Source organism: Loxodonta africana, chromosome 23 (assembly GCF_030014295.1).
Source record: "Loxodonta africana isolate mLoxAfr1 chromosome 23, mLoxAfr1.hap2, whole genome shotgun sequence".
NCBI lineage: Eukaryota > Metazoa > Chordata > Mammalia > Proboscidea > Elephantidae > Loxodonta > Loxodonta africana.
This window is the reverse complement of record NC_087364.1, coordinates 28,050,113-28,071,500: the sequence shown is the minus strand read 5'-3', so window position 1 is coordinate 28,071,500 and position 21,388 is coordinate 28,050,113. Positions and strand designations below refer to the sequence as shown.

At 35.9% G+C, this 21,388-nt stretch overlaps 1 protein-coding gene across 8 annotated transcripts in view; it reads right to left on the bottom strand.

The window, feature by feature from the left end:
* Nucleotides 1–21,388, bottom strand: part of ZDHHC20 (zinc finger DHHC-type palmitoyltransferase 20) — a 107,739-nt gene that overhangs the window by 4,506 nt on the left and 81,845 nt on the right. For 2 of the 8 annotated variants that reach the window (XM_064275346.1, XM_064275354.1), the window contains 7 exons: nt 21,248–21,283; nt 20,163–20,295; nt 14,308–14,434; nt 6,950–7,039; nt 5,354–5,469; nt 4,226–4,303; nt 1,707–2,806 (listed from right to left, as the gene is read on the bottom strand). In XM_064275346.1, coding sequence (XP_064131416.1) covers nt 4,266–4,303; nt 5,354–5,469; nt 6,950–7,039; nt 14,308–14,434; nt 20,163–20,295; nt 21,248–21,283 — 540 coding nt within the window. In that variant the 3' untranslated portion in view covers nt 1,707–2,806; nt 4,226–4,265. Of the gene's footprint in view, nt 1–1,706; nt 2,807–4,225; nt 4,304–5,349; nt 5,470–5,854; nt 5,900–6,949; nt 7,040–14,307; nt 14,435–20,162; nt 20,296–21,247; nt 21,285–21,388 lie in introns of those variants that run through there. The other 6 variants (XR_010319116.1, XM_064275351.1, XM_064275347.1 and 3 more) reach the window with 6 other exon arrangements.

Genomic DNA, 21,388 nt, shown 5'->3' with positions numbered 1-21,388 from the left:
ATTTATAAACCACCGTCTGAACTATGCACATTTACTTTAAAGATTACTGAATGGAAATATCATATTCTGATAATATTTAATTTAAACAATCTTGTAAACAGTCAAAAATCTGCTTTCTAGTAGAAATAAAATCCAGGTAAACACTGCATATTTGATTTAAACTAACCTTACATTTATGACACATTAGATTCTAACTACTAAATATGTAAAAAGATTTTTAAAAAATCATTTGTATGTAAAGATGAAACTAAATGCTGTAAACTTGTTCATTTTAATAGCTAATATACCATAGCTGCTCTTTGGTTTGGCATGGTAATACTGGTCAGATGCTTCAGGTACAGAATACCCAAGTACATGCATACCCAGATAAACCAAGTCCAATTTGTTTTTAATGGCAATAACAAGACCTGAAACTCAACTTTATTTTCCTTAAATGGCATCACAAATGTTCAAGTGCTTAAAGGACAAAAGATAGTACTCATAAACTTTGACAGGGCTTCAGTCTGACCTTTTCTTCCCCAAATAGTTGATGGCAATAATCAGGATCAGTTGAAATACCAAAGAGGCAGCCTTTCTCTGACCCCCTTACCACCTGTAGGCCCCCTTGCTGAGTGCGCACTAATATGCATGAACCAACCTAGCTAAATATTATTTAGAATTCGGAAAAACGTTGGCCATAAATTAAATCAAAGGTAACTAAAGTAAAAGGCTTTAATTGAGAAAGCTTTAAAAGGTGTTTACTATGCTATTAAAGATGATGTTAAATAACAGCAATTAAAAAGAATTGAGAAATATTACAATACCACACAAGTGCCTGCCAGCTTAAAGGGGAAATCACGTTTCCCCAGTTGTTTAACCAAGTGCTTGCAGAGCCTCTGAACTAAATGTAGTCACAAAAGTACCAGGAGAAAGTTTCTGACGGTAGTCAAGCAACTTCAAACATTTACTGTTTCCTTATAATATGGAAACTTGGAAACTGCCAAACTGAAGTGATGGTTTTGGTTGGTAATTGATGTCTCTTAAGCTCATATTTAAGTTTTCTAGAATCAAGATTAATATGACTACAGAGTTAAAACAAAGGTAGTATTTCAAACTATATTTTAAAAGCTAACTCATTCTTTTGGTTCAAAGGGAAAAAAAGTTATTTTCTCTTAAAATCTAATGTTTTGCTAGCCAATGAAATTAGACAAATTCTAGAAACTGTAAAGTGGGCATGGTTAGCTGTAAAATCTATGTTACATTAGGAAATTATAGAGCTATGCCTTCTATATTGTCTGGCATTTAGAAGGTACTCCAAAAATATTTGTTGGATGAATGAAAAGGAATTATTTTCAAAAATCAGGAATCACAGAATGTTAGAAGTCATCCGTCATTCACAATACCCTCCCACCCCCACCTAATTTTATAGATAAGGAAACTATAGCCTTTGATACTTATAGATATGCTGGTTAAGATTTATCTCTACTCATCTGCTGGAAGTAATCAATCATTTTGGTTTGTGCTTCATTCAACAGTGTAAATGAGGAATAGCTGTATTTGACTAAATAGTATCGATGAGGAATAACAGGTCTACACTGTTTCTCTTTTAAAAGATACTGTACTTTTCTTTAGAATCAATGCAATAATTCCTACCACTCAGACTGGATTTTAAAAGGAGATGTTATCTAAGCAGAAAGGGGCTGCTCCGAGAGAAGTCAGACATAAAATTCTCCGTTTAAGAGTGGAATTTACTTTTCAGGGACTGGGAGGGTTTAAACAACCATTCAGGTTATTAGAATTTCTTTCCTAAGAGTGGTATTATTCTAAAGTCTTTCCCCTAGTTCCAACTGCATTTTATATCACTGTTTAAACTATTACAGGATTACTGTAAAAAGCATGTTACATTCTAAATACCTTTAGGAATGAAAACATTTTTTAACAGCTTAACAATATCTTGCCTATCTTTCTCTTTACCCTTCTTCTACCACTTCTACCTATTCCTACTGTGTTAATATTTGTGTTGAACATGTACTTTTGTGTTTCCCTGCCTGTATAAGTATCCTTGAAAGTTCAACAAAAAAGTAATTAAAAAGCAAAGAGAACCCAAAATATTCCTCATACTGCCAAGTTTCCTTTAAGCCTCGGGTATACAATAGACTACATGGTTGTATTAATGATTATAACTCAGCCTTTAATGAATTATACAAATGTACTCTATGTTTTATTATGATTATATTTAGATTTCCGAGTCCTTCTGAATATTACTTTATAGCCAACAATAAAAAAGTTTATTAAAAATGTTGAAAGTATAAAACAGTAATTACGAATTAGCAAACACCCAATAAAAAAGGCAGTTATTTCTTTTTCCTTATAGAGTATAAGCAACAGTAATTTGGATATTATTACTCACTTTCAGCCACCACACTGTCCTAGACAGACTCACTTAGACAAGTTTTTAGCTCGTGTTGTTGGTGTGAAAAATTATAATGTACAGTAAGAAATAACTCTACTAATGTAACTCAGGTATCAAAGAAACACATGTGTTAAACATGTGACCTGATGGCTCATATTACGGCATCTCATAAAAGTATTATTTCCAAAGTAAAATGTAGTCACTTCTGTAGACACAGGTCAGTGCTGAACAAATGGACCTGGGAGATTAAGGCATCTTCCTGCTCTGGAGTAGTGCTTCTGTGGAAACGGTGATCTGTACGAAGGCTTCCTTTTTTTTTTAAAATACATCTTCTATTATACTTTGTTTTATTCCACTGATCATTTTCTTCCAAATAAAACTGAAAGTATCAGTTCATAATGTATTTCTATAAACCTATAAAAAAAGAAACAACTGAGTTACTGGTTAACACTTGATTTCATATTTCTAAACCTAAGATTTTTTTAAGTGGCTCTGTGGGCTAAAGATACAATGCTGGTAAGACAGGACATGAATAACTTTAATACTACAAATGTTATACTAATGATTTTTATAAGCAGTAAATAAGGGGAAAGCATTGACTTTCTTCTCCTGAACACTCAAAAGGGCATTTTAGGAGGTGGATTACTACAGTTCTCCCTTGCTATTTGCTTGGATATCAACTGAGGAAACATTTTAAAAGTACTTGCTCTAAGCTGCTAACCATCACCAGCATCAGCCACTGTGGTACTCCTGTGACGAAGCCCTTGTCGAGGGAGCCATGCCTCTTTGCAGCAAGGCCACAACCTGCTGTTCCCATTTCTCCTCTTCAGACTCAAGCCCAGTCTGCCCAATGTAAGCCCCGGAATGAGTGTCGGATTCTGTCTTGGTCTTAGGCTCTGTTTGGACACCAGCTCTAGGTCTCTTTCAAGGAACTGAATCCTGCCAACAAACACGCAAGCAAGGAAGCAGATGCTCCCCTAATTGAACAAATCAACTCCTGACCCACAGAGACAGATAACAGATGTGTGTTTCTTAAGCTGGCAAGCGAAGTTTGTGGTAATTTGTTATGAAGCAACAGATGACTAACAAACACTCTTTAAGCAGGCTGTCAAAAATCTAATACCTGGGTGAGATGCTTTAGGCCATTCAGCTTAGCTCCTGTCTTAAAAATAGATAGCTGTCTTCTTTATTTTTAAGCATCTGAAGAGAAACAGCTCACTACATCCCTCATAGTTTGAGTGTTAAACATCACCTTCATTGTATATATTACTGCTTGTAAACTGCTTATAATTTTCTCTCTGAAATGTCTTTTATTGCTATTTAAACTAATTTCTTCTGGCTTGGTCTCCTGGCACAAAAAGAATAGCTGATCAATGTACCTGGCTAAACTGCTTTGTTGCCCTATCTTTTACAAACTGAACAACATGAATAAATCTGTTAAGTCTTATTTTTCAGTCTTTAATTTCAGTTACTCCACTGTGGATTAACTTTCTTTGATAATGGGCAAAAGTCACTTTTTCTTCTTTGATTCAACCAACTAATAAGGTAGTCTATAGTGAAAAGGTTAGTTGCCCACATACCAACTCTAAACAATTTTTGTTAGTTTCTTCACTAATCTACCATCGATTATTTACTAAGATTGTGGTAGGAATGGTAAGAAAAATGGGACATAAGCAGATGTTAATACCTTCCAGGCTCTCCTGAACTGCCTAATTTTGCTGATACAATTGAAAAGAGCAAAAAATAAAATAAAAAATCAAATTGTTTTAAAAGATTATAAAATATGCAAATAAACTGCTTTTGTTCAAGGAAATTACCTTTATACTGTCTTACCTTGCTCTTATTCAAAGGGTTAGTTATGAACGAGTGGTACTCAATTTTCTACTGTCACTGTAACATGGTTATTTGTCCCTGTAAGCACATAATTATATATGACATGACCAAAAAATAAAAGAAAAGCATTAAGTTTCTGGTTAAATGCTAAAATTTATGATTACAGCAAAAGCAACTATTATGTAGTACTAAAAAGGCTAATGCTTGCCAACTGTTTGTCTTGTTGAACTCAGAAGAAAAGCAGCTTTAACAAAGTTTGCCTTTATGCTTGTCCTGGTAAAAATGCCCACTGGCTTTAAAGACATTAGGCAGTAATGATTCAGAAATTTACAAAGTGAATTTTTCCCTTGATGTTACACAGGGAACTAATGATCTTAATGAAGACCTTAAAGAAATTAAGAGAATGTTGCAAATGCTGCTACAAGTAAGAAAATAAAAAGCAAGAAAAGATCAAATTCTCACACCAAGTCCCATGGTATTTCCTAGAGTTTGTACAACTTCATCTGAATGTCCCAAACCACTTTCTACAGTGCAAGATGATGACAATGCTACTACTCTTAATTATTAAGAAATACCACAGCTCATTTTTATGCTGTAATGCTATTAAGTGGCCAGACTATATTGTAAATCCAGACCTAATTCAGAAGTCCACTTCTGTCTTAACAACCATCTATACTGCATCCAGGATCCATGAAGTGATCAACAGTCATCAAGAAATGGTTAAAATGTATTCAGTGCATTCTTTTTTCAAATTAAGGGAGCAAAGAGTACAATGCTTTTCAAAAATTACTTCCAATTAACGAATCCTAAAGGATATAAACTTGTTCAAAACATAACTCAGAATATACAACGTCGAAAGAACTTTCCACATATCTGAGGTAAAAAGTATGGGACTAGGTAACACACACACATACACACACACAAAAAAACCTTTTTAATGAAGAGAACAAAAAACAACAGTAGCCATTATACCTTCTTCATCCAAACCCCTCCCCCACAAAGCTAACAATAAACACTAACACCCCATATATGTAGAGTATCACATTATTTTGCTTTTTCCATGTTTATTAAACCTAGTGATTTTCATTTTCACCAGATGAAGCAATGTGTTCAGATTAGAAATATTACCTGATCTGACAATGCCTTCTTCGGATCTAATCTCTGTCCACTGAGATTCACTGTCCAACAATCGGTTTTTTGATTCGCTAAGCGGTTTGATAGGAAAGGGTTGATTTGATCCAATACTGAAAAAAGGAGTAAATTATTTTGTAATAGCTTAATGCTGGATTCCCACCCAGTACCCAGTGCTGTCGAGTCAGGATACTTAATAAATTAATAAGCAGCAAATTAGTATTCTTTCTCCTAAATATGTGAGGGCAACTCATTGGATCTTAAAAAACACTCTGAAAAAAATTCTATCTTCAAAAGAAAAATCCACCCCCGCACCCCCCACTAATTGGTTTTCTGGACCCGGAATCTGTATTACAACACTGTCAATGAAAACAATTAGACAAAAGAAAAAAAGCTTCAGAGGCCAGTCTGAAATGCTTTTAACATGTTAATCAAGAGCCATAGGGTAGAAAAAGGACAGGTGAGGATCTACATCTGTGGCCAGTACAAAAAAATTACCTGTCATTTCCCAAGTTTTCTGCTTTCTACCTCTGCAGTTTAGATCTAAGGGGAAAAAATGATTTAGTGATTTAGTGTAGACTTACTTTACTAGTTAAGAGATCCGGGGAGGGAGGGAACAGAGGAAGGAAAGGAGGAGGAAAAGGGAATTAATATTTGTTGTGTATCTATTATGGGCCAGACACAGCACCAAGTGCTTTCTACACATTATCTTGACCCCCAGAATAACCCCTGGAGGTAGGTATGATTATTTCATTTTGTAGAGGTGGAAACTGAGGCTCAGAGAGTTTGAGTGATTTGTTCAGAATCATAAGAAATGTTAGAGCTTTAAGATCTTAGGCTTTAAGTTCTAGGTTCTAAGGCCTGTGCTCTTCCAATATTAACAGGCTAGCTTGGAATTTACAATCCTCTCTCCCCCACCATTTATTTATGTGATAAATACTTTTCAACTTCTGGCAGAAGTATCTCTAGCTTCCTTAAAATTTCATTTAAAATGACCTAATTCTCAGAATTTGTGAAACAGTTTGCTTGCTATGGAAGTACTATAAAAAAAAATTTCCTCTAAGAAGAATTGAGAAAAATATTTATATTTTTTAATCCTTATTAATAGTATTTTGACACTATAGTTAAAATCTGTTTATCAAACTAAAATTGTAAGTGATAAAATGACAAATTCCTTAGAAAATAATATAACTGATATAAACCAGTAAAATTAATTGCTGAAAGAAAGCCTTAGTTTCTAGGAAGACGCAGCATATTTACGGTGGCCATGCTTCCCACTTTGCCCAGACATTTCCAGTATTATGTACGACTGTTCTGGTATAACTATTTATCAATACCAAGAATTCTGCTCTCAAAAGTGTTCTGGTTTGGAAGACAAAATATAGACACGTTTACACATTAGCCCTCAGTTAACAAAAAATTTAAAGGGAATTTCTCTTTATTCATGCTGGCTTACTGAGTTAGTATCGTTCTTATTTATTACACTAACATGTATGTGTAACACATGTACACCACTTCCTTTATCATGAATATTAACCCACTGCCATCGAATGAATATTAGAATACTAAAAAACTTAATGACAAGAAGCACACCTTCTGGCATATTCATTTTGGCTTGTAACAGAAGCTTGTTCTGGATCCATCCCCACAAGGCGAGCTGGAAAACTGCAACCATCACCCAAGCTGCATAATGAAAAATAGCAGTAATATATAAGTTAAATCATAGTGGCCAAATTTGACACCCATTTTTCAGAGGCATGGTATAAAGAAATTATCACAATGTCATTTCAGGGAATAATTCCTAAGATTTCTGTTTAGAGTTATTAGTCTCCACTGAAGAAGTAAGCTTTCTTCTTATATAATCTTCTTTAGGTGACAAAACCTCTTTGCAGGGGCAGAAGGACTTCTTGTTCTACTATGATTTACATAAGTATTTATAAACAAAGTTTTATATATCACTATTAAGATTAGGATGCCTAGCAGAGTACATCAAATATAGGTATTCCAGTATTTGGGGAAGTGAATCATAAAGGCTGGAACTGAAATTCAAAAGTTGGACAAATTTACTGACTGTCTATGATGTTCTGGGTACTATTTTAAGCACTAGGGATTTATCAGTGAATAAGAGAAGAAAACATCTACCCTCAATCTCACAATCTAAAAAACTGTACAGTTATGCCTTACTTTCACATTCTATAAACATCAAAATTGTATACAACAGGGACTTTCACATCCAGCCAAGATAGAATAAGCTATAAACCTGACCTTCTCAAAGTAAACAACCAGAAAGCAGAATAGTACTGTTGTAGGGGAAAAAATATCTTCAAGTTTAGTAAAGCAAAAAGAAAGTTTTATTTGGCATATATTCAAAAGGACAAATGTTGAGAAGCAGACAAAGCATGCTGCCAGAGCTATGTCTGCCTGAGTCCAAGGAAATATTAGAGAGTAAGCAAGAATGGGAAAACGGACAAGCATGCTACCACAGTCGTATCTGTCCGAGTCCAAGGAAATTACGGAATAGACAGAAGTGGGAAAACAGACAAGCATGCTGCCACAGCCATGTCTGTCCAAGTCCAAGGAAATTACAGAATAGACAGAAGTGGGAAAATGGACAAGCATGCTGCCACAGCTATGTCCGTCCAAGCCCAAGGAAGGTTACTGAGTCATCAGTATATATTAACATTACAAATGGGCAAAACCATTGAAAGCTTCACTTTTTCACAGATTGGCTAGAAACTGTGATCTTACATTTTGAATTGCCTTTCTTAACAATCATTGGTACAGGTTTCAGTAACGACAGTCAGGAGGGTCTTCATTGGTCCAACAATATTTCTATTCACTAAATGTTAACAGAAAAAGATAAGAGTGGAAAGTCTTGTGTGCTGGCTTATGTGAAAGTTTCCCTAAAAGATATTTTCCAAGATTATTCTATTGTCTTTATACCTCAGGGCTCAGTTGATGTGTCCTTGTGAGTCCTTGTGAGTCCAGCTCCAGCTCGGTCACATTCTCTATGCTCAAGGGCAGGGAACAATGACTCTAATATTATTTCCTATATCAGTACATAAAACGACTATTTTCAGAACAGGCTGCATAGGACTGTAATCTCTGAAAGAAGAGAAACATACCAAGTGAGCCCCAGCTTTTAGCCAAGACCAAGGTGAGCAAAGTAGTCTTTCTAGATTGAGGTAACAGAGATGGGAGTTTGGGGAGGCTGAGGTGGCTTTGACCTCTGGGGCAGAGCTGAGATAGAGAGATATATGCGGGGAAAGGGCTACAGAAATCTGCATAGTAGTACACTTAAGTTTTGGGGTAAAAGCTAAGCTACACAAACGAATCTCTGGGAAAAAACAGCTAGGCAATGTAAGTCGAACAATTCAGAGAACTCCCAGGAGCTCCCACAAGACTGGGGACATTCAAATTGGACCAGCATGAATGGAGAGACCTCACTGAACACCCAGATTTGATGCTAGCAGGCTCTCACCTTAGTTGTAACCCTAGAGAAAAGGCTACTTTAGCTCCACCCTAACCAACAAGCCTCAAAAGGACCATGCTGAAACACAAGTAACATAATTGCCTGACATAACAAAATTCAACATTTCTTTAAAGGAAGACAATAAAATCCAGAGCTCAGCAAACTAACATCCAAAATGTCCAGCATCGAATCAGAAATTACCAGATATGTGACGCAGCAGGAAAATGTGATCTGTAACTAGGAGAAAAATCAGTCAGTAGAAAAAACCCAGAAATGACAGTGAAAATGAGCATCAAGAACTTTGAATGAGTGATTACAAATATGCCCATGAATATTTCTATGAAATGAATATAATGAAGAGAAAAATGGAAGGTATAAAAAAGAATCAAATTGAACTTCTAGAGCAGAAAAATACAGTATCTGAAATAAAAAGTGCATAGGATGGGTTTAACAGATTACATGCTGCAGAAGAAAAGATCAGTGAACTTGTAAAGACAGCAATAGAAACTACCCAAACTGAAGCAAAGAAAAAAAAAGGCAATGGTTGGGGACAGAATAACAATGATCCGTGGGTCACTATCAAGTAATCTAACACATGTGTACTTGAGAGTTCCAGAAAAGCTAGGGACGAGGGGAGGAGGAAGGGAAGAAGCAGGCAGAAAACTTCTAAAGCTACAAAAGATAAGAATTATTGATTAAAAAAAAAACCAAGCCCACTGCAGTCGATATTGGATGAAAACTATAAACTCACAGATTCAAGAAACCTAATGAGACCCAGGCAAGATACAATGCAAGGAAAACCACACCAACGGATATCATAAGCAAACTGCTTAAAACCAGTGATAAAGGTAAAAATCTTTTAGGGGAAGAAAAGGACTTATTATAAGCAGTGGAATAAAGAGTAATGCTGACTTCTTGTCATAAACAAAGCAAGCCAGGAAATACTGGAACAACATCTTTAAAGAAAGTGTGGTGTACCCTCAAAACCTGTCAACATTGAATTCTATGTTTATAGTACACAGAAGAGATGTAACAATAGGATCTATCCAAAACGAAGTACAGAAAAGACTGAACAAAAAATGAAGAGGACATTAGTGAGCTGTCAGAGAAATTCCAAAACCAAACCAGCTCTGTTGAGTCAACTCAGACTCACAGTGACCCCACGTTTGTCAAAGTAGAACTGTGTTCCATAGGTTTTCAGTGGTTGATTTTTGTGAAACAGATCATCAGGACTTCCTTCTGAGGTGCCTCTGAGTGGACTCAAACCACCAACCTTTCGATTAGCAGATGAGCACATTAACTATTTGTACCACCCAAGGACTCCAGAAAATCATAAGAATTTGTACTTATTAGGCATAGTTTCAAAGACTCCATAAGTGAATTATATATTATGTTGTCTCTTAAATCAAAGAAGACCCAACGCATACACAGGTAGTCCCTGACTTACGTTGTATTTGCAATATGACGAACTGCACTTACTACCATCCTTTTTTCTAAACATCTTATCGTTAGTAGTACGTACTACATACTATGTTGCAGCATGTAATTTGCTGATGTAATCTCAGATATTCACTCCAGATGTTTATGATTTACTGTTCAAAACACTGCCATATAACAGACTTTGGCCTGCTCTACAATGAGGTTGGTGCTGGAAGTCATAATGGATAGAAAGTTGGACAATGTCCAACTCGAATGACATATGACAATTGAACACGCACCCCACAGATGTCACAACTCCGACTTCATTGTTATGACACTGATGCCAACTTCATTGTAGATCAGGCCATTATCATGAATCTTACTCAGCATTTTGTACCATAAGAAACATCAGTTAATATGAAATGAGGTATCTATCTGACTTATGTCAGAACAGAACTCTGTCATAAGTTGGGGACTGCCTGTACAATTTTTACCTCAAATTTAAACGAGAATGCTCGACATAATTTATATCTAATTCCCAGCCATCTTAGGCCATACCAAAGTCATTATGTTATTAGTTGTTAGGTGTTGTCGAGTTGGTTCTGACTCATAGCGACTCTACGCACAACAGAACGAAACACTGCCCGGTCCTGCGCCATCCTTACAATCGTTGTTATGCTTGAACCTGTTGTTGCAGCCACTGTGTCAATCCATCTCGTTGAGGGTCTTCCTCTTTTCCGCTGACCCTGTACTTTACACCAAGCATGATGTCCTTCTCCAGGGACTGATCCCTCCTGACAGCATGTCCAAAGTATGTAAGATGCAGTCTCGCCACCCTTGCTTCTAAGGAGCATTCTGGTTGTACTTCTTCCAAGACAGATTTGTTCATTCTTTTGGCAGTCCAGGTATATTCAATATTCTTCGCCAGTACAATTCAAAGGCATCAATTCTTCTTTAGTCTTCCTTATCCAGTGTCAGCTTTCACATGCATATGATGCAACTGAAAATACCATGCTGGGGTCAGGCGCACCTTAGTCTTCAAGGTAACATCTTTGCTCTTCAACACTTTACAGACGTCTTTTGCAGCAGATTTACCCAATGCAATGCATCTTTTGATTTCTTGACTGCTGCTTCCATGGGTGTTGATTGTGGATCCAAGTAAAATGAAATCCTTGACAACTTCAATCTTTTCTCCGTTTATCATGATGTGGCTCATTGCTCCAGTTGTGAGGATTTTTATTTTCTTTATGTTGAGGTGAAGGATTAACTTCAGTCCGCTTAACTTTCAGCAAGCAAGGTTGTGTCATCTGTGTAACGCAGGTTGTTAATGAGTCTTCCTCCAATCCTGATGCCCTGTTGTTCTTCATATAGTCCAGCTTCTCGTATTATTCGCTCAGCATACAGATCGAATAGGTATGGTGAAAGAACAGAACCCTGGCACTCATTGTTCCTGACTTTAAACCAATCAGTATCCCCTTGTTCTGTCCGAACGACTGCCTCTTGGTGTATGTACAGGTTCCTCATGAGCACAATTAAAGGTTCTAGAATTCCCATTCTTCGAAATGTTATCCATAATTTGTTACGATCCACACAGTTCAATGCCTTTGCATACTCAATAAACCATAGGTAAACATCCTTCTGGTACTCTCTGCTTTCAGCCAGGATACATCTGACATCAGCAACGATATCGCTGGTTCCGCATCCTCTCTTGAATCTGGCCTGAATTTCTGGTAGTTCCTGGTCAATATACTGCTGTAGCCGTTTTTGAATGATCTTCAGCAAAATTTTGCTGGCGTGTGATATTAACGATATTGTTTGATAATTTCTGTGTTCGGCTGGATCACCTTTTTTGGGAATAGGCATAAATATGGATCTCTTCCAGTTGGTTGGCCAGGAAGCTGTCTTCCATATGTCTTGGCATAGATGAGTAAGCACTTTCAGTGCCACCTCCATTTGTTGAAACATCTCAACTGATACTCCATTAATTCCTGGAGCCTTGATTTTTGCCAATGCCTTCAGAGCAGCTTGGACTTCTTCCTTCAGTACCATCGGTTCCTGATCATATGCTACCTCTTGAAATGGTTGAATGTTGACTAATTCTTTTTGGTATAATGACTCTGTGTATTCCTTCCATCTTCTTTTGATACTTCCTGCGTCCTTTAATATTTTCCCCATAGAATCCTTCACTATCGCAACTCGAGGCTTGAATTTTTTCTTCAGTTCTTTCAGCTTGAGAAATGCAGAGCGTGTCCTTCCCTTTGGTTTTCTATCTCCAGCTCTTTGCACATGTCATTGTAATACCTTACTTTGTCTTCCCGAGTCACCCTTTGAAATCTTCTGTTTGGTTCTTTTACTTCATCATTTCTTCCTTTTGCTTTAGCTGCTTGACATTTGAGAGCAAGGTTGAGGGTCTCCTCTGACGTCCATCTTGGTCTTTCCTGTCTTTTCAATGACCTCTTGCTTTCTTCATGTATGATGTCATTCCAAAACTCGTCTGGTCTTCGGTCATTAGTGTTCAACACATCTAATCTCTTCTTGAGATGGTCTCTAAATTCAGGTGGGATATACTCAAGGTCGTATTTTGGCTCTCATGGACTTGCTCTGATTTTCTTCAGTTTCAGCTTGAACTTGCATATGAGCAATTTGCAGTCTGTTCCACAGTCTGTCTCTGGCCTTGTTCTGACTGATGATAACTGAGCTTTTCTATCGCCCCTTTCCACAGATGTAGGCGATTTGATTCCTGTGTATTCCATCTGCCAAGGCCCATGTGTATGGTTGCTGTTTATGTTGGTGAAAAAAAGGTATTTGCAATGAAGAAGTCGTTGGTCTTGCAAAATTCTGTGATTCAATCTCTGGCGTTGTTTCTATCACCAAGGCCATACTTTCCAACTACTGATCCTTCTTCGTTTCCGACTTTCACATTCCAATCACCAGTAATTATCAATGTATCCAGATTGCATGTTCGATCAATTTCAAACTGCAGAAGCTGATAAAATCTTCAATTTCTTCATCTTTGGCCTTAGTGTTTGGTGTGTAAAAAGTCATTATAGAGAAGGAAAAAATATTTGACATTCAAGTGACATATTTTAAGTGTCGTGTAGTGGTTTTCTTTCTTCATTAACTAAAGTGTCTATTTTTTTCTTTTTTCAACTAAAAATGACTTTTGTCCTCAAAAACATTTTGTTGTACACAGGATAATAGATGTTGTTTCACTGTCTTCTGGTTTGTCTTGTTTTCTGGCAAGAAGTTTGGCGTCATCCTTAGTTTTGTTACTTTATATGTGTCGTTTTTCCCTCCTTCTGGCTGGTTAGGATTTTCTTAGTTTCATGCAATTTGATTATGATGTGCTTTGTGTAGTTTTCTTCATGTTTCTTGTGCTCAGTGTTGAGCTTCTTGGATCTGTGGTTTTATAGTGTTTACCAAGTTTGGAAAAAATTTTAAGCATTATTTCTTCAAATATTTCTTCTGCCATCTCACCTGATTACTATGGGAACTCCAATTATATTAGCCCACCTAAAGTTCATCCAGAGACCCTGGGTGAAGGAAATGGATAACGCACTCAGTTGCTAACTGAAAGATTGGAGGTTCTAGTCAATCCAGAGGCACCTCAAGAGAAAGGCTCCTCAAATGAAAGGCCTGGTGATCCACTTCCAAAACAAACAAACAAAAAACCCAGCCACTGGGAACCCTACGGAGCACAGTTCTACTGTGACATATATGGGGTTGCCATGAATCAGTATCAACTCAACAACTGGTTTTGTTTTTTTATGTTTCTCTACCTCAAACAACTTATTTTTATTTTGAAGGAAAAAAGAATGATTTTTATTTTTTTTATAAATCATCTTTATTTTTCCTACTTTTGACACACTCAAACATTCCTTTACACTAATTAAAAAAAAGAAAATGAGTAAAATCTTTTATATATGATTAAGGTATTCTGAGTTTTCATTCTCAAGGCCCACAAAAATATATTGTATTCTCTGAATCTTAAGATATTTTACCATTCATAGAGACAAGGGACTATCATAGATTGCATATTTTCTGATACTTTATAGATTACCTTGAAAATACTGGAATTAACCAATATTTCTTTTCATCACCGAAGACTTCCCTCCAATTTTTACTGTATCCAAGAGAGAAACCATTTCCATCAGGTCCATATGAAAATGTGGGAGCACGGAATGATTCTGTTACATTGAAAAAAACAAACAAAACTAGTCAATCTATTTAAGAATTGTAGGAAGGATGAAACACACTAGTTTTTGTGCTTTATATCTTTGATATAAGAAAGTATAAACAACTTAAGCAAAACAATGTATTTGCAGCAATTAAAAGATAAAGCTCTAAAACTTCTCTGGGAAAAAGTATCACATCTGAACATTTTCATCAATCTTATAAAATGATAGTATCAAAATAATCACTTAATGTTACTGAAAATCTACCAAAGTGTGTGTAATAGTAACTTAGTTGGGTTTTCTTGGGAAAAACAAAGATTTTAACTCTTGCAACTTCACTTACTCATTATTTATGAATTACCTACTATGTACCTGATAGTATTTGGGATTCAAAGACAAATGAGGTAAAATTTCTACTAAAGAATCCACACATAGGCATACAGGGAAGCAGATTGCGCGGAGCGAAGGTCACGGCTAGCACTGACTTCTCAAGACTTGTCTTGCCTGAGAATGAAGCCTGGAGGAAAAGGGAAAAAAGAGGCATCCAGAATGGCTCTTTCCCAGGGACTGCTGACATTCAAGGATGTGGCCATAGAATTCTCTCAGGAGGACTGGGAATCCCTGGACTCTACTCAGAAGACTTTGTACAGGGATGTGATACTGGAGAACTACAGGAACCTGGTCTCTCTGGATATGTCTTCTAAATGTATACTCCAGGAATTATCACCAGATGAGAACATTATTAAAGGAGAATTATTCCAAACAGTGATGTTGGAAGGATATAAAAGTCATAGTCTAGAGAATTTTGACTTCAGAGAAGCCCTGGAAAATATGCATGAATTTGACAGTCATTGGGGATATAATGAAAGAATTAACACAGGAGTGACTACCTCGCATAACAACAGTCCCACTGAGAGAAGACCACCAGCATGACACATCCTGGAATAATTTTCTACTAAAGCAGGGTGCTTTTGTAAGAAGTGTGTATTATAAGCATGAGAATCCATTTGTGAGGGATTTATTAAAACTCAAAAATAAGAGGTAGGGGAAAAAAAGAATACGAAATATTTTGAAAATAAGATTAGATTAACCTTCCAGTCAGATCTGGCGGAACCGCAGAGATTTCCAACTGAAAAGAAAATTTACGGTTGCAATCAAGTTGAGAAGTCTATCAACAATGGTTGCCCAGCTTCACCACATCAAAGAATTCCTCCTGGTGTCAATTTCAACATATGTAATAAATGTGAGAAGGTGTTTAAGGATCCCTCATTGCTTACACAACACCAGAAAACACATATTACAGGAAAACTTTATGAATGTAATGAAGATGGGAAGACTTTCAACCAAAGCTCAATCTTCAGTAAACACCAGAAAGTCCACTCTAGACTGAGAGCTCACAAATGTACAGTGTGGCAAAGCCTTTAATTACTTCTCAAACTTCATTAAACATAAAACAATCCATACAAGAGAGAAACCATATAAATGTGAGGTATGTGGCAAGGTCTTTACTCAAAATTCAAACCTTAGGATTCACCTAAGAATTCATATTGGAGAAAGACCTTCTAAATATAACGAGTGTGGTAAGGCTTTTATCAGATGTTCGCAACTTCCGGGTCATCAGAGAATTCATACTGGAGAGAAACCTTACCAATGTAATGAATGTGGCAAAGCCTTTACTGTGTATGCATGCCTTACTTGACATCAGAGACTCCATAATGAAGAGAATCTTTATAAATGTAATGAATGTGGTAGGGCTTTTATCTGTCATTCACACCCCTGGGATCATGAGAAAATTCACACTGGTAAGAAACCATACAAGTGTATCGAATGTGGCAAGGCTTTTAGGCAACAGTCAGACCTCAGGAATCACCAAAGAACTCACGCTGGACAGAAACCTTACAAATGCAATGAGTGTGTCAGAGTCTTTTCTGTGCGTTCAAGCCTTACTAATCATAGGAGAATTCATACTGAAGAGGAACCTTACAAATGTAATGAATGTGGTAAAGCCTTTAGCCATGTTTCAAATCTTATTAGACATTGGAAAATACATACTAAAAAGGAGCTTTGTAAATCTAATATATCTGTGAATGCTTTTATCCAAAGTTCAAACCTTGGGGATCATCAGATAATTCATAGTAAAGAGAAAACTTACAAATGTAACAAGTGTGGCAAATCCTTTACCATGCATTCAAGCCTTACTAATCATAAGAGAAACCATATTGGAGAAAAACCTTACAAATGTGATGAACGTAACAAAACCTTTACACATTTTGCAAACCTTACTAGATATCAGAAAATGCATGCTGAAAATGAATGATGTAAATCAAATATATGTATTAATACTTTTATCCAAAACCCAGGCCATGGGCATCATAAGAAAATTCATACTGGAGAGAAACCTTGCAAATGAATTTTTTTTTTAATCAAATGTTCACACCACTGGATGCATGAGAGAATAAATACTGGAGAGGAACTCTTAAAAAAGAAGAAGAAAAAAAAAGAATCCATACATAGTCTAACAATCTTTTTCAAACTTTCAAAATGTGATAAATGCCAAAATTAGCAATCGTGCACTGAGAACAGAGATGAAAGAATCTAATTTTGTCTGAACAGAGACATATGTGTGTATAGTAGGTGGTGGTAGGGGAAGATGAAATATTGAGGAAGTAACACTTGAGCTTGATCTTGAACAATGAATAAAGAAGAGATGAGGACACAGATGGTGAATATAGCCATTATTTATTTCAATTTTGGCTGCAAAGGAAGTAGGTGGGGGCTAGAGAAAGATACATGTTTCACAAGAATGGTATTCATTCTTTCTTTTTTAAGAAAATAGAATGCATTTCAGCAGGTTTTACACACTAAGGAAAAGAAGAAGCTAGGGCATTGGCGAGGCAGAAAAGTAAAGTAAAAATTGATAGAAGAATCTTAGAACAGTTCTAAAGATTAACTGTGGTTACCAGAAAAGACATTTTTCCTCAGAAATGAAAGAAAGGATGACAGTGATGGGTATAAAAGTAATGTTTGTGTGGGATCATAAAGGTGAGAAGATGAGTGTTTACTTGTGACTGTATCTAATTTTTCTATGAAGGACTCACAAAATGGGTAAGATTAGGGAGAATGGTGAAAACCTAAAAAAAATGTTGCAAGGAACCTGATCAGAGGACCTAAATGAAATCTGTAGTTGGAACAACCTCTGTGTCAGTGAGATTTCCTTCAGCAGCTTTCATTAGCCTATGTATTACACATGTGGATAAAGTGAGTAGCTGGACTGACCCAGGTTATCCATTAACAAAGGAATTAAGGGAGGGCCTAGGATCAGAAGATTTGAGGGTGCTGTCAATTGCTAAAGTCATTTATCATAGTTTCTAGATTGGAAAAGGGTGAGAAATGAAGCTAGAAGGTAAATAAAAATGTGGGAGAAAAGTACTGGAGAATGGAGAACTCATTATATAAAAATGCAAGCACACTTGGGTAAAGAAGCAGAAGAGCTGAAAGCATAAAAGACTATGGTCAGAGAAGAGAATATTCACATTTAGAATTTCATATATTCTTTAGATCCAAGTGATTAAAAGGCTTATGATGCAGTTATGGGAATGATTTATTGAAGGTAAAGACCAACAGAACCAAAGGGACCAACTTGGCTGTACAGAATGATGACAGAAATTTGAATATTGGAACTACAGGGTAAGCCAGGGAAGGAAGGGCCTCATTAAACGCCAGGAAAGAATATTAACGTTGGTAGGTGACAGTTAACAAACAAGGGAAGAGGTGGTATAGCAGAATAAAATAACTCTCAAAGGACAGAAGAAAAATGTGGATGCAGCAGTGGAGAACTAGTCAAAGATCAGGAATTTGGAGGACGAAGCTGTAAAGGAAGTGATGTGCTAAGGAAATGCTTTTGCAAAATGTTAAAACCCCTTAAAACCAAAAAAACAAAAACAAAAACAAACCAGTTGCTGTAGAGTCAATTCTGACTCATAGCCACCCTACAGGACAGAGTAGAACTGCCCCATAGGGTTTCCAAGGAGAGGCTGGCAGATTCGAACTGCCAACCTTTTGGTTAACAGCTGAGCTCTTAACCACTGTGCCACCAGGGCTCCTAAAACCCCTTAATAGGTTATAAAATAATTTAGTGGTTTGCACCCAGCATTTCTTTTTAATGAACTAGAACAGAAAATATTAGAGTATATTACACATACTAAGAGATAAATGTTGTTTTGGGAAATTTGAAAAATTTTATTTATATAGTTTTATATGTGTGTGCATAGATTAAGTCATCATATAAAATGCATTTCTTACTGTGGTCGCTGGCAAAAAACTTTGAAAAAGACTGTTCAAAGAGAACAGTTGGGTTTCCCAGGAGGTACCCGTTTCTCAAATATCTACAGAGGTTGGGCAGAAAACAAATGAGGCAGGCATGATAGGCACTGTGGCAAATTAGTGTCCATGCCCCATCTAAATCAGCCAGCTACTACTTAGCTCCCACTGATGGATGCCATGTTGGAAAACAGGCCTACCGTTACCACATTTATCAATTTTGAAAACAAAAAAATCCAGTTTGCTATCTGAAATCTCTCAGGTTTCAGATCTTGCGGGAGGGCTGGACTTTGCCTTTTTCAAGATATTCTGTGAAAAGGATATAAATTAGATAATGGTCTAAGAAAGTTTATTTTACTGAAAAAAAATGAAGGCATGACAGAACTGGAAGACATTCAACAGTGGGAGGGTAAGCCGGGGAAGAAAGGACCAAGTAATCCTTAAAATGGAAGACTCTCATAATTTACATGTTTTAGGAACAAATTAAGACTAAAATTATCTAAATTTAAGATTATTTTAAAAATCCCCCTAAAAAGGCCTTCATCTATCTTAAAAATTGTACCCTTCCAATTCTCCTGGTAGATATACAGCTTTTGATGGTAGGTAGTCTTTAACTTTCTTATAAAACGTTATAATGACAAATCTCTAATTTGTATATTGGTACATTAGTCAATACATAAATAACTAAATTACAGCTGATTATATGACAATAGCTCAGTTTGAACAATGCCATCATCTTTGTACAGGGAATATCTGTCCAATTATTTGAATACCTTACTTAATTCTGCTCTATATTTTTATTTAAAAAATAAGCTAAACAAACAAACAAAAAAAGACATCCTGATACCACTAATACAAGACCTAAGTTTCAATGACAAATGATACAAGATGGAAATGATTAAGCATGTCAAAAGCACTAATCTCAGTCTTAAAATCATGCAACGGATGCCAGTCAATTGTGTAATAAATTGTAGAATAAAAAGTAAAGAACATAAATGAATTACACTGTTGATATATACTTTAGCTAAAGTATAAACTGCAATTAAGGATTTAAAAATATTCTTTGCTATATGAGAATGAACCTGTTTATGGTGTGTAAATTTACTGCTTTGTAGATAGACTTTGAGAAGACATTCTATAAATGCATGAAACCTCTTTTATTTACTGAAATTTAGAAAATATAGTCAGTTCTCTACTTTTATCTATAATGCATTACTGAAAAAGCACATAAAAAAAGTCAATTTCACTTCCTCAAAATAATTAACTTTTACATTATGTAAAATTATGTTCCTATCTAGCCAGTTAATTTTAACAGAACTATTTAACACTTCATTATCACTTGACTATTGTCCTTCTCTAGATTTCATATTCACTTGCAGTCAATTTCCTAAATAATTATGATTTATTTTAACCTACTGACCTATTGTTGTTCTATTTTTTCCAACTAGCCAGCAGTGGTAGCTGAAAAGTGACAGGACGCTGATGAAGAACATTGCAGACACAAAGAAAAGAAAAAGTACGTGGAATTTTGCACGTGTATCAGACAGTTCATTCTGAGGAAAGAAAAAAAAAGTTAATTTTGAGTATAGTCAACCTATAAATTATACTCCTATTACTTAGTTTTCCTAAAGGTGGTTGACCTACCTAAAAATTTGCCAAGTATGAAGAATAACAAGATAAATTAGATAATATATTCAAAAGCAACAACTGCAAAAGCAGAAAATTGGTATTATCTAAGGAGCTTTCTTACATCAAGAGGTCAGGAAGAGTCACCTTGAAAACGGCTATTTAAAAATTTTAGAAATACTTTCAGTAATGAAATAAAAAGATATTCTTATAGTCAACAATTTTCTTTTGTACTTTCATACATATATTGAAACTTTTCCCAACATCCTGAATATATGAGGGTTTTCCCTCATCTGTGCTAAAAATATTTATTTTTATTATATATGCTGCTAAACCAGGTATTAACTGAGATATATTTAAGCTTCTTTTTGTACTTCTCTAATCTCAATTTTCTGAACACCACTGCAAGGGTACCCATGGCCTTGGCTGCTTAGATTCCTACCTTTTTTACCCTTGTTCCATTTCTATAGAGCCTTTGTAGGTAATTAGCAATTTTGATAAATAAATTTACCATATGGTACTAGTAAATGAAAACAGTGTCCTCTGTTATTTCTTCTTATGGCTATGTGCATTTAAACAGAAACAAAGTCCTTCTTTAAGTGTTAGCTTTTAACATAAAATCATATAGGCAAATCACCTACTCCACCAGAACACGAGGCCGTCCTGTTTGATTCACAGTCTACACAACTTAAAAGACAGGTTTTTAGCAATTAGATTATTCTGACATTTATCCTTTTCTCTCCCAGAGTAACTGCAATACCTTTTAAACCTATTAAGGGATTCTTTTATCTCCCCACCTTCTGGAGCAAATTAGTATTATACATATTCACTATAAACACAAGAGATCACCAGAATGTTATTGGCAGTAATGTATTTTACCTTTGGACAACTTTCTGTAGACTTCCTGCGGCAAAGCTTGTGCAAATAAAGACAATGTATTAAGAAATCAATTTTTATACAAAATTATCCAAAACACTAGCTTTTAAAATTGTTTGTGTTTTAAAGGAACACTAAGATGTT